Here is a 14,511-nt window from a genome sequence, read left to right on the forward strand (position 1 = left end):
AGAGGTAACAGACTAACATAAACATGTAATAAAAAAAATTACACAAGTCTTAAAGAGGGGCTAAAAAATAAAAAGTTAAATAGTTCCATGATTATTCTTAGCTTAAATGAAAAAGCATGCTAAGCTCCAGCTCATAAATAACTATACAATATGTTGGGCTCAGGAAGACATTTTCCTGGCGACCACATATTACAAACACATTATAGCTCACATGTTGGGCAATACTTTCTTCTCTGGCTAAAGGGGACAATTACAAGACTTGAGAAGGTAATTCTCATAGACTAAATATATTGTCATCAGAAGCTTATAGTCAGTCCAAGTCTTAAATAGAGCTTTCAGAATTTAGACCAGGTAACTGAAAACTGAAAGCAGATCAGGACCTTGGATTCTCCAATCATAGTTGGTTTTGTTTTTTGTTTTTTCCCCTCAGTTAATACTCTTAGAAAATCTTCTCAAATTAAGTTGGCTTATCCTCTGGCATGGAATCTTTTTAGGGAACACACTCTAGTTCCCCTGACAAATACACCAAGGAGAATCAGCCCCAGGAAAGTGGAATTTAAAAACAGAAAAATGAAGACTGCTTCATACATCTGTCTCTGCAAACTTATTCCAACATGTCTAATGATATTTTCAGAGGGAAGCACAAACCTATTAAATAATGGTAGGTCCGGGAAAATTAAGGCATGCCAACATACAAATATCATAGTAAAATTTTGTTCAAAATTCCCAAATGGTGTCACAACATAGTGGCACAGCTGTTCTTGTTTTGTGTGAACAACTTAGTTGTTTCTGATGATGGTGTCTGGTCCCTCTGGGGCTAATTCCAAGATTGAAAATGAATGGAGGGCTTCCCTGGTGGCTCAATGGTAAGGAATGTGCCTGACAGTGCAGGGGACATGGGTTCGATTCCTCATCAGGGAAGATCCCACATGCCACAAGGCAACTGGGCCTGCGTACCACAACTACGGAGCCTGTGCTCTAGAGCCCGGGAGTTACAACTACTGAAGCCCGAGCACCCTAGAGCCTGCGCTCCACAATAAGGGAAGCTACCGCAGTGAGAAGCCAGTGCACCAACTGGAGAAAAGCCCACGTGATAACGAAGCCCCAGCAGCAATGATGACCCAGCACAGCCAATAAATAAATCTTATAAATGAACGGAAATGCTAACCTCTCAATTCATCCTATCATGTGTAAAACTGACAGCTAGTGGGAAGTATTAACACAGAGAGCTTAGCTCTTTGATGACCTAGAGGGGTGGGATGGGGTGGGGTAGGAGGGAAATAAGTAATCAGGAGAAGCTACCAGTCTTGGGTAATCAAGAGATTATCCATCATGAAGAATGCTCATATATATTTAACAAGATGAAATCTACTTCTTTAATAAAATCTGACCGGATGTAGAGTCCTGAACTCACTGAAGCTTGAAAATCGTGAAGAAGCACTTTTCTTGTCTAACTTTCACCAAACAGTGAAAATATGTGTTAATGCTGGAGGAAAACCAAAGAGATAGAGCAGTATCTTAACTTTGGTTCCAAGTGTTTAAGCGATTTGGCTCATGTAGAAAAGTGTTGCTCTCATGTTATCAAATTTTACCTTCTCCAAGATTTCCTAAAGGGGCACCGAATGATAGTTATAAATGTAACCAGAAAACTCCACGAGGTTTCTTAAGCTCAGTCACCTACAATTCTTGTCTGCCATTTGTCTGACTTCTGTTCCCTTAAACAAAGAATCAAAAACAGAATTCTGTCTGAATTTTTAAACGTTCCATAAATCCAAGCAAGCCATTCCTTAACCCTATTATTTGTGAATACTGATGAATATTTACATGTTAGCAGCTTGTAGATGCTCCTGCAATTTACCTTCTTAATTGGCACATATTTGCATCTAACTCATCGCTTCAAAAGAACCTTAAAAAGTGAACTTTGTAAACATATTATGTTTGTGATAAATACAGATTTTGTCACTTATACCTTGATGTGAGGGCTTCCCTGCTGGCTCAGTGGTAAAAAAAAAAAAAAAAAAAAAAAACCTGCCTGCCAATGCTGGAGACTTGGGTTCGACCTCTGGCTCAGGAAGATCTCTTGGAGAAGAAACGAAAACCTACTCCATTTGCCTGAAAAAAATCTACTTGCCTGGAAAATCCCATGGACAGAAGAGCTTGGCAGGCTACCCAGTCCATGGGTTCAAAAAGAATCAGACACAACTTAGCAACTAAATAAGAACAACAACTTTGATGTGACATAAATCAGTCAAAATTAACACTTATGAACAAGTGTGCCAATCATCGGAATATATGCTCGAAGGACCAGTCAACACGAACAAAATACTCCTGGAAATTACGTGTTAAGTCAAAAGCATAGCTGACTGTGCAAAAGATTTCATAATGCTGACTAGCCTTAATTTTAGACTTTGGAAACAAAACAAATGGAGATATGCAGGTCAACATTCTAGTAAACAGAGCAGGATCAGTCCTTGGTAACCCACTCACGTGTCATATTTAATGATTGAATAAATGTTCTACACTACTGCATTTATAAAGGAAAGAGGAGTCTAGGATTCTGCTTAGAGTCAAGCCTAGCCTTTCCGTTCCAACTTTATTTCAGATTTACCAACTGTCAAATGTACTTTAAGCACATAGGCTATTGGCAGTACTAAGTTGCTGGGCAAGAAAAGTTAAGCCAACTATTCTCACCATAACTCACGTGCAAGCTACAACACTGTTCTCGAATTTCATTAGGTCAAGCCAAGCAACTTATACCCCAATCCTGTTTTGCAACTAACAACACACACACACACACACACACACACACACACACACACACACACACACACACACACACACAAAGAGATACATTAGGTTGTAAAGCCAGATTCTGCCCCTCTGTATGGCCTAGAAGTCTTTTCTTATCCTGACTGTGTATAAATAGTCAACAGTAAATGGACCAAGAATTAGTTTCAAAAAACTACAATCTTACTGTCCAGATCTGATTATCTGAATTTTCACTGGATCAACCAAAGCTAGTTTCCCAAGATCAATTTCTATAAATCTAAAAATTAACTTGATAGAGCTAACATACATCAATTGTATGCATGTGACTCAAAAACAATTAGAAAGGTCATGTAAAGTATACATTAATAACTATGATTAGGAACTTCAAAGCTAGCCCAGATTTCAAACTTAGTCATTTTTATGTATACCGTAATATAGACACAGTTCTGCATGCATCACTGTATCTAACACATGTCTGCCATTCAAATTCCATTATCTACATGGAATTCTGTTTGTTTAATATGCTCATTCTGGACAAGCCATTCAGTAACTCTGCATTCAAGCTGACTATTTCCTGTCAACCAAGGACCATACATAGACCCCAGGTATTATCAACAAACAAGCAACACAATTCAATCATGGACTATACACCTAAGGAATCTTTAATTGATACTACACCACTGGTGTGTTGCAATTACCTAAAATAGCCTCATTTTTTTTTTTTTTACAAACTAAAAGGACTAATACAAGAGAATTTTGAGCCAGATCAAATTTCACTACTATAAAAACAAAATATAAGAAAAAAGATTCTAAGTCTCAGGTAGTAACTCTACTTGTTTCTATGAGTCAGTATATAAAAATTCTTCTTTGTTAAAGAATTAATTACAATACTTCCTTGAGGTCAATTTAGTGAGATTCTGTCAATATTTATAAAAGACCTTAAAGTTTTTTAATACAATTGAGTACTTATTTACATAATTTTTAACATGATACTGATTTCATATAAAAATAAATGAAGAGCCTAATGCATAGTTCACAGATGTGTAAGCTTTTCGTCTTCAATGCATTTTCACATTTATTTTCACAGTAATGTACATTGTTCTCATGTGTCCCATTCAGTGAAATCACCCATATTATGAAGTCCGTAAGAGTTTCCTTGGATTTTTCACTTATTCACTACTTAGAATATCACCTTGCATTTGATAGGCTTATTAAATAATTACTTATTAAACTGTTAAATTCAATGGGCACACTGAAAGATCATAAAAGGCAGAAATTACACTCAGCCTAATTCTGTGCACACCTTAGAAAGAAATCTTGCAGATTTTTAAGTAGTCAACTTTAATGTCTAAGTTGAGAAGGCTGTAATTTAAATGTTCTCAAACAGAAAATTTATTTCTAGGAGACAAGAGAGCATAGTTATAAATGAACAGACTCTGAATTTTGCCTCTCAGCTTTAAGTCCCTCATCTATTTGGATCTGATTTCTATATACGCTGTGAGATAAGAAACCATATTCATTTTTATTCAACTATTATAGCCCCATGAGTTAAATACATTCTCATTTCTCAATAAATAAATGAACAGACTCTGGATCAGACAGCCTCAGATTCAAAACTTGGTTCTATCAAGTTGTACTGGGAAAGTGATTACCTCTGCTGGGTCTCAATTTCCCCATATGTAAAACTGATCTGTTGATGCCATCTGCCTCATAAACATTGAGTAAGGTATATGATTGGGCATGTAGAGTGATTGGTATGGCACCCAGCACACAGTAACACATGGTGTTCATTTGGGTAGCACTGGCCTTAAATTGGGCTTCCCTGGTGGCTCAGACAGTAAAGCGACTGACTGCCTGTAATGTGGGAGACCTGGGTTCAATCCCTGGGTCAGGAAGATCCCCTGGGGAAGGAAATAGCAACCTACTCCAGTACTCTTGCCTGGAAAATTCCATGAATGGAGGAGCCTGGTAGGCTACAGTCCATGGGGTCGCAAAGAGTCGGACACGACTGAGCAACTTCACTGGTTGGTTCACTGGCCTTAAACTACAAAGATCAAAGTAACATATTCGGTATGTGTTTTATAGCAAATTTGCCAGTTCTCTAAAATATTATAAGCATTTTTTCCTTGCAAAAGAGAAACCTCTTTGAAGGTGTCTGGACTACTGAAGTTCCTATTAGTAATAATGATTTCCTGGTATATGAATAAAGCTGGGTTTGCAGACACTGTAAGCAACACACCAGTCTATTCTGACTTGGTTCTGGCCAAGCCAAGCTCTGGGAATTATCTGATTAAAACAACAACAACAACAAAAAACCTTTGATTGTCCTTCTAGTGATAAAACCATTTGATAATGCTTCGGGAATAAACATTAAGCTGTATAAAAATGATAGTAATGCAAATAATATCCGTCTGCAGCAATACAAAGAAATATTCTTTGGTAGAGATACAATTGGTTTCCATCCTGTAGAAAAGATTACTCCAACATTTATACTTATAGAATTGTCTTACAGCACATTAGTCAGTTTGGCATCTATTAGCAAATCATTTCAGCATTCCTGATTGTGTGTGTGTGTGTGTGTGTGTGTGTGTGTGTGTGTGTGAGAGAGAGAGAGAGAGAGAGAGAGAGAAAGAGAGAGAAATCTTGGCTCTTCAGATTCTCCTTATCATGGACCAAGATATTAGAACTGATCCTCTTAAACAGCATATGTGTTTTGAAACGTTTTTCACTGCAAGGGGAAAATACCTGGATTATTCGGAACTCTGAAGACATGAGTTGGACCCCCTACTCAGCCAGTTGATTTATTCTGGCCAAAGTCAAATACCCTTTTTCAAGGAGGAGTTTTCTCAACTGTGACATATAGAGCAACTACACCGTCACATCCACTTATTATCTGGAGCACATAAGATAATCAAAAGAGGACTCCATTGCATAAAACAACACACATTTACATTATCACCCTCATCTAGCCACATGACATCACCTACACCCTGGTGTGAACAAACTATAAACCTGGAAAACACTCAAGAGATAGGTAAGAGCTGCCACGGCCCCAAGACAGCGGGAATCACGCTCCTGGTCTTCGATAGCCTCAGCTCTAAACTTACTTTTGTCACAAGAAACTGTTTGGAGGGACTGATGCTGAAGCTGAAACTCCAATACTTTGGCCACCTGATGTGAAGAACTGACTCATTTGAAAAGACCCTGATGCTGGGAAAGATTGAAGGCACAAGGAGAAGGGACGACAGAGGATGAGATGGTTGGATGCCATCACTGACTCAATGGACATGAGTTTGGGTAAACTCCAGGAGTTGGTGATGGACAGGGAGGCCTGGTATGCTGCGGTCTGTGGGGTCACAAACAGTCAGACATGACTGAGCAACTGAACTGAACTGAATGTGATATCAAGAGGTACTTGATATGTCATAGCCTGGGTTTCTTTTAATTCTTTGGGGATGACTTTCAAAAAAGAAATAGGAGTAACTAAGATTTTGAAAGGACAGTGAATTCTCTCTGATAGCTTCCTCAAAGAGAGGGCTTCCCTCATAGCTCAGTTGGTAAAGAATCTGCCCGCAATGCAGGAGACCTGGATTCGATTCCTGGGTTGGGAAGATTTCCAGAGTATTCTTGCCTGGAGAATCCCATGGACAGAGGAGCCTGGCAGGCTACAATCCATGGCATCGCAAGAGTTGGACACGACTTAGCGACTAAACCACCACCAGGCAAATACCCAGTTTTACATGGTTTGGAGTCAATAGTCAAATTGCCTGACACCCACTAATAATTCACTAGGGTAGTTCCCCTCCATTTCTGTCTCTTAAGAGGTCTTAGAAGAGACTAAAAGTGTTGGAAAATACTAATGTAATTGGTCAGAACCACTTTTAGAGCCTTACTGTACCAAAGAATATAACTCGCTTCCTGTATGAATCATATACCAAAGGCAATTGCTTTGCCCATTGTTGATTACCTATTGTAACAGAAAAGGCTGGCATGTAGTGAAATGTTTACTGCCACCTTGTGCAACTCCTGAAGCATTTAAGTTACACAGATTGGCTCTGCTGGGATTTCTAGTAGGAGACTCTAAGAACATTTAAATTTTTTCTCCTCTCTTCTCTGTCTCCTAAGAAGACTGTCACAAGGTAGCCTGGATTCTGTATCTCTTAGTTTTTATGTTTTCTTCAGAAAAAAAAAATTACAAAATAAAACTCACATTAAGATGTTAGGTACTCACTTTAAAATTTTTTAGTACAATTCAACAAGGCTTTAAAAATCAGCTCTGCCTCATGCCCTCTCTCCTTCTCTAATAATCTGACAAATATTTTGATGAGCTCCTTAAGTCAACATCTCCAGCCAAAGATAAAAGCCAATATATAAAAACAATGAAAGCAGTCAGTGTATTAGAATCATCAGTGGATTTTAAAATAATTTATCATTTTGCTCTGCTTTCCTATTTTTCTTTTACGCCACTAATAAAACTTGCAAATCGAACTTTGCTCCCTGAAAATAAGGGGACTCTTTCTTAAACGAAGCCAGTTTCCCCACTTAACTATATCCAGTTTACAGGATGGTGAGGTGGTTTTCTTCAAGATGCACCTTTCCCAAGGCTGTTAGTGACTGGTTTCTTCCTGATACCCGGAAAGCTGTGGTTCCTGCAACATTGTCCACTCCCACCTCACTTACTACAGTCTCAACTCTCATCCTGCCTCAGGCAGAGTGGGGTGCTGCTTGAAGGGAACACTTGGTACAACTACTTGCAAAGCAGAACCAGTTGGTACCTGTTGGTGGAAACTCGCATATTCACTGGGCTTTGTGCTTGTCCATCTCCCACTGCTCCACAAAGAAGCCGTGAACCAGTTTTATCCTGCAAACCAGAAACAGGAACTGAACGGGCCGCTAACCAGGCCTCCAAAACAGGAAGCAGGGGACAGTCCCCATAGCCACCGGAGGGGAACTAAGTCGTAGCAGAGGACTCCCAGAAGGCTGGCAGCAGCCAAGGCCACTGGTGAGACAAAGCCAAGTTGTGTGCCTATAATTAGGCTTCACCTAGAGGTGGAACCGACTGTAACTCTCAACTGACGACTCTCTGAAGCAGACCAAAGGTGACCAAGTTGAGCCAAGGAGCCAGGAGCCTGGGAAACAGGATCAATGATGACAAGCTGCACTTGACTATTTGGGGTAAGATATGAGTGCCCTACAAACAAGTGTACTTTGTGTTTTGGAGTTTTCTTTTTAGCTTTGCTTTTTTTCTAATTTTCTAGTAAATTCCTTTTTGGAAAATTTTAATTTTGCCTCCAAGAAAGCAAGAGGAGGCACAGTGCTCTGGGCTCCCACAGGGTGGCAATGATATGCCAGCAAAAAACATGACTGTGGCTCCACTGGGATAATTTTTTTTTAACCCCTTCCTAAACTAGACCTTTTTTTTTTTTTTTAATGAGTTTGCCAACATTTACTCTTTTGATAATTTTCTAAGGCTTGTTCCTTGGTTGAAGAAAGACTGACTGGAAGTGGGAAGGGACTGTAGGTGGTCTAGATCAGAGGTTCTCAAACACCATTCTGTTGATTGGCATGATAGAGTTTTTTATCCATCATGGCGAAATAGAAAAGAAAATAATAAATAATGCATTTTCCCATATATTTACTGTATGTAAAAAGCTATTCTTTGTTTTAAGATTATGTTTCCCTAATTTAACATTTTAAAAATTGTCTTTTTAAGAAATAGTGGCAGTAGTTGGCTGGTTTTCGAGTTTTCTTTTTAATATCCTTACTTGGAAAAATAAAATCATGACAAATTCATGTCAGTCTTCAATTTTTTAAAAACCAGTTCATGGGAACCACTATTTAGGAAATACTGACACCACCTTCTCCCTCCAAGTATATGAGACAGTATGGATAAAAGCTTCGCTGGATTTAAAAGCAGAAGATGCAGAAGTGGGCTGGAGGACTCTCAGGAACTTCTCATTCTGAGATACACAGGATACAAAGGTTATGTTTGCTTTGTTTTGTTATCAAATAAGATTGGAAGTCCTAGGGACCTGTGCTGGAAGCAAGTGAAACCAAACCCAGAAAGTTCAGATGCCTGTCCAGTGACATGGCCAAATAAGAGACTATTATCGCAAGTAAGGTGGGAACACTCCACAGATGAAAATATAAAGGCTAAATTCTTAAAATTTTGACCTGCATATGTTTCCTTCCTGTTCCCCACTGCTGCTACTGAGTGATAGGCTGAGTAAGAGATTGCAATCTACAGAAAGCCTGCCTAAGAGAAAGGCCAGGGGATACAATGGTAGTGGGGGGCGGGGGGGGCGGGGAGCGGTGTGGAGGCAGGGAAGGGGAAAGTGGGCAGCCATTTAATTGTGAGCCCCTTGAGAAGGAGTGAGGTGGCCGCGAACAGAACACTCTCCCTGGGTCTTACATCAGCTGGAATTCAAGGACCATAAATAGGTTTGGAAGGGATGAAGGTTAAAGTGTTCCTGGATCCCCTGCTGACATCCCTTCCTCCTTCGCTGAACATCCTTCTTCCTCCCTCACTGTCCAGCCTCCCTCCTCTCCTCGAAACTTCCCAAGCCTTCCTTTGTCCCCTGCCTCACCACAGCCTCTCCTTCCAACACCACCGATCCAAAGTGATACTCCTACATCCAGCCAAGACGCTACCAGAAGCTAGGTGAACACAAGTTACCGATTCTAACTCAGGGCAAGATGGACTCAAAGTCTCAGTTTTAGGTTGGCCAGCAACATAATTTTACTGCTTAAATAGACAAAGGAGCTCCAGACTTCAAGTACATTGAGTTAGGAGGGCTCTTACAGGCTAGACCCAAATCTAACTACCATCTATAATACTGTTTCTAAGAAAAAGTGTGCTTCTGGTTCTAAGCAGCAACCTTAAATCATTTAGGCTGAATGAATGAATATAACTCCTTTATGGTTCAGTTTTCTCATAAGCAAGCAGGGGAATAATAAAGTCTATCCCAGCTATACTTTGCAAAAGTAGTATTCATTTAAAAAAAAAGAAGAAATTTTGATTCCCTGCCATGTGGGGCCTGTCTAGCTCAGTGGAACAGCTCTACATCACTAACATCTGTATCACTGACATCTCGTAGCTTTCCTAGAAATTTACTGTCTACAATGCAGGGGTCTGGGAAGGGGTATTATTAGCCTGTCAACCGACATCTCTGAGTGATAGTCTTGTATATATGATGAATTTTCATAAAATCTTGGATAGAACATTAGTTTCAAGATGGAAATGAAAGAGAGAATGACAAGGGTAGTCAAAGAACAAACTTGATTATGCTGCTGCTGCTAAGTCGCTTCAGTCGTGTCCGACTCTGTGCGACCCCATAGATGGCAGCCCACCAGGCTCCCCCGTCCCTGGGATACTCCAGGCAAGAACACTGGAGTGGGTTGCCATTTCCTTCTCCAATGCATGACAGTGAAAAGTGAGTGAAGTTGCTCAGTCATGTCCAACTTAGCGACCCCATGGACTGCAGTCTACCAGGCTCCTCACAACAATCAAATCGGAAAAATCAGTGAAAACTTGTAACTGCAATCTACTCTTTAGAAAACCCTCGTACACATAGAGGGCAGAAGCTTGTAAAAATGTAATCAAACTACTTCAATGCCAATATTCCATTTTAAATGTTGAGGCCCTTATAAATCCTCCTTGTTCACCATTCTATCTCAGGTTAGGGGTCACCTCTGACCCACCCTTCTTCCAGTTTGACTCTAGGGGCTATTTCCTGGAAGCCCAAGGCAATCCCCGAGGACGCTCACAACCAGGAATCTGCACTTGAATCTGTGCTGTTCACCAACCCTGAACTCCTGGAGATGGCAACATTACACATATACGTGGTTCATTCATCTCTATGAACTGAAGTGATTCCTTTTTAAATCAATACTACTATAATTTTAAAGTACAGAATTTAGGGCTGGAGGGAATCTCAGAGACCAGTTATTACAACCCTTTTCTGAGATTTTAAATGATTTGCTCCAGATTAGAGAAGAACCAAGACCAGAATCCAGATCGTGAAACTGTTGTTCAGGTGCTCAGTCCTAGCATACCTTGCTGCCTTCCTTTGTAAACTCATAGGATTACATGAAAGAATCCTAGAAATTTAGTTTCATCTCCCTTCTCTCCCTCCATCCCTGATCCAATTGTTTTGGCCACTGAAGGAGACAAAGGACCTTACTCACAATTACATGGTTCAGAGCAGAGCCAGGATAAAGACTCAGACCAAACTAGAGGGATAAAGTTCTTCCCACTATGTCATAACCATTCAACTTTCAAGCGGCAGTAGTAGATGTAGAGAAGAGGTCAGCATGGGGCCAAAACCTTACCAGGCCTGTTTTTGTAAGGCCTGCAAGCTAGGAATGGTTTTTCTATTTTTTACATGGTTAAGAAAAAAAAAGAAAAATCAAAAGAATATCACTTTGTGAATAATATGAGATATAAATTTCATAAATCTGACAACATCCATTAACCAAATTTTGTTGGAATACAGCCATGATGATTTATTTAGGTCCTCTTTATGGCTCCGCTTGAGTAACACCTGCAGAGCCGAGGAGGTGTGAGAGACACCTCCAGCGAAATCTACAACGTTTATGCCATCTGGCCCTTTACAGAGGACAAGCAAGTGCTCTCTTAGAAATCAGAAGTCGAGTTCTACTACTGTTCACCTTGGCCTCCCTCAGTTTAGAAAACAAAACCGATACCATTTTCATTCTGCCACATCTTCAACGTTTTCTTGCTGAATGAGAGACCTGAGGGTTCATGTCACAGGCAGGGGTGAAACTGGGGCCTGCCTAGTTGAGCTCACCAGTGGGATGGGACAGAGCTGGCCCGGAAACACTGGTCTCCCTAAAATGTGCCCTCCTCCCCACTATTCCACAAAGCACACAATGGCTCACAGGGTCCCTGCCAGCTCTCTACCATGAGTTTGACGTTTCCCTCTCTTAATTCTGAGAATAAATCAGTCCAGCTAAATGGACGTAGCAAGGGTGAAGCCGGACCTTTTAGAGTCAGGCACTCAAAGTGGGACCCTCCATTGACCAGTTATTATCCATGACCTTGAACCAGTGATGGAGCCCTTGGTTTTCTCATCTAAGAAGATAGCTAAGTACTACTTCCCTCATAGGCTTGTTTGGAGTATTAAATGAGATACATTTCAAATGTCTGGTACCTTCTAATCTTTCTCTCTCCCTTTCCCAGAGATAGTATTTGGAGAATAAACATTACATGAACCTTGTTAGGAAAGTCTTTCAAATTAGCTTAAAGATTATTTTATAAAAAAAATACCCAATCTATCAAAACAATAAAAATAGGTTTAGCATTTCATTGGGTGTTTTCCTCATATATCTTTCAGTTCTTTGAAGCTTTTTCCAAATTATAATTCAAAAATAAAAATGCTGTAATTTTTAGAAATGTTATATTTATGTAATTTTTACAGCAAGTCACACAAAGAACCGAGCTAAACTATGTTCTACCCATGTCCAGTTATGAAGACTAAGATGGTAAAATACACCAGAACCAGAAAATCCTAGTTTATTTAATCTGGCTTCCTTAACATGAAGTTCTTGTTCTTAAAATATTCAGTTTTGGCTGAATTCCAAGACTGACATAAGCCTTCTTCAGGTGTTCTGAAAAGACTGAAGAGAATCAGAACTGGAAACAAGATTGGAATATAAAACCTTCTATGTGATCACAATGCAAGAAACTTATTGTCTGAAAGCACCATTAAATCAAATTTTATGCCCACACTTATTAAAAAAAATGTATATATTCTCAACATTGGTTGTACAGGGTGCTAAAGGTTAATTTCAGTAACATGCTTTTATCTCTAACATTTGCTAGCAGATAGCAAATTGCTTCAGTCACTTGAATCGCAGTGACACTTTCTGAAATCTGTAATAGGCTGAAAAGATTTTTTTTCGTGAATTACTCTAGCAGTCACTTTAATGGGCACACTTTAATGGCCAACCTAACTTAGTTACTAAAACTGCATATCAGCGTTTTACATAATGTTAAATTATCTACTTGCCAGCCCATCGGGGTATATGGAGTCATAAAAAACATACTCTGCTCTTTTTCACCAAAATTCCAACAGAGATATCTCGCAAGTTTAGTGTCAAGTTACAAAAGTTGCTTTTCAAAGTAATTACTTGACAATTCAAATTGGTAAGAGATGGGAAATCAAGCCACTAAACTTCAGGGAAAGGGAGTTGGGAAGATCGTGACATAACATGCAAATTCACACAGATCCACTCTGCGTGCAGCTGGCTGCGTGGCAGAAGTCAGAATTTTTGTACTCTCAAAAGTACACGGAAAAAAATGAGGACATCTTCTAAAACAGGCACAGGTATATATAGAAGGAAAATGTGGGCCAAATCTAACAGAAGAGAAACCAAAACACTGAATAGGGCAGGGCTGACTGGGACAAGTAACTCGCACTGCAGGCGAACAGAAGTTCTTCAAGAGGACCACACGCACCCCTGGATTCCCAGAGCGGGCCGGCGGCCGGGGGGTCAGATTCTCTGCCACAAGCTGCGAGCGAGCCGAGCAGTCACGCAGCGCCGCTCACTGCCCCTAAGGTGGGGCAAGAAGTAAATAAGTAAGATGCTCGATTGCTGCCCAGAAACTGATCGATTTTTTCTACGGGAGCAGGGGGGTGGGGGTGGGAAACAACAGCTTTCCCCCTGCGGTGGCCCCCGACCGCGGAGGCTGGGGCCCTGCATTGTAAAGTCGCACGCACCTGCATTGTAAAATCGGTCCAGCACCGCAGTTTCTCCAAAGTCCAGTTTCCCAAAATGCAGGGTCTCCAGGGCGGCGCCCACCGTCTCGCACGCCTCCCGCAGGCACTGCAGGGCCTCGCTCTCGGCCACCACCAGCTGCCCCTGGCTCGCCTCGTTGATGACATAGGCCACCGTGGTCCGTCGGCCGCCTCCGCCCCCAGAGTTGCCCCGGCACCGGGTGGCGCTGCTCCCAGCGGTGGCACTGGGACACCCGGCGCCGGGAGCGGCGGCACTTTCCACGTTCCAGAAGCTGCCCGGTGGCGGCGGTGGCAGCTGGGTCTCCTCGCCCTCGGCCGCCGTCGCCGCTCCTCCCCTCCGGTAGCTGCCGCCCTCGGCGAAGGGCGGCACGGAGAAAGTGATGCCCTCGCCCGCCTCCGCGCTCATCTCTCCCGGCCGGACTGCCGCGGCGGCGTCTCCCGCCCAGCCGCACCGTCTGGCCAGCCACAGTTCGGGGCTGCTCCGTGCGCGCCTTGCTAAGCAGCTGCCATCCCGCGTTGCGCCTTCCGCGCCGCGCCGCCGCCTCCTCTCCGGCGCCCTCTCCCCCGAAGGGACGCCGCTGCCCGGCGGCGGCTCGCCCCTCCTCGGCGCCTCCGTGGCCGCGCCGCTCGCCCGCTGCAGGGTGTAGAGTACAAGGGGTGGGGAGCCGGGCTGAGCGGGAAGGGACAGGGCTTCCTTTTCTTGGCCGGCGGACAAGTCGGCTCGCGAACCTGCTAGGCGGTGCGGCTCAAGGGCGCCGCTCTCCGGGTGCGGTGCGCCCTGGCCACCCGGGAACGCGGTCCCGGCTCCTTCCGTGCCGGGCACCCTGGGAGGGGCCGGGGAGGGCGCCCTCTGGGTGGGGAGCTACCTGGCCAGCACCTCGCGGGCGGGCAGACTCCCTGGACCGCGTCCCGGAACAGCGGCAGCAGCCGCCGAAGGGATCCGCCTCCTTCCTCGGCGGCAGCTCCCCTTCATCGGCTCTGT

At 42.5% G+C, this 14,511-nt stretch overlaps 1 protein-coding gene across 3 annotated transcripts in view; it reads right to left on the minus strand.

The window, feature by feature from the left end:
* Nucleotides 1-14,181, minus strand: part of MAP3K5 (mitogen-activated protein kinase kinase kinase 5) — a 228,492-nt gene extending 214,311 nt beyond the window's left edge. Inside the window, exon 1 of one of the 3 annotated variants that reach the window (XM_004011519.6) lies at nt 13,512-14,181. In XM_004011519.6, the coding sequence (XP_004011568.4) occupies nt 13,512-13,935 (424 nt within the window). In that variant the 5' untranslated portion in view covers nt 13,936-14,181. Of the gene's footprint in view, nt 1-7,544 lie in introns of all 3 variants that reach the window. The other 2 variants (XM_042253518.2, XM_060419723.1) reach the window with 2 other exon arrangements.
* Nucleotides 14,182-14,511: the final 330 nt, after the last annotated feature.

This window comes from Ovis aries, chromosome 8 (assembly GCF_016772045.2).
Source record: "Ovis aries strain OAR_USU_Benz2616 breed Rambouillet chromosome 8, ARS-UI_Ramb_v3.0, whole genome shotgun sequence".
NCBI classification, from domain to species: Eukaryota; Metazoa; Chordata; class Mammalia; order Artiodactyla; family Bovidae; genus Ovis; species Ovis aries.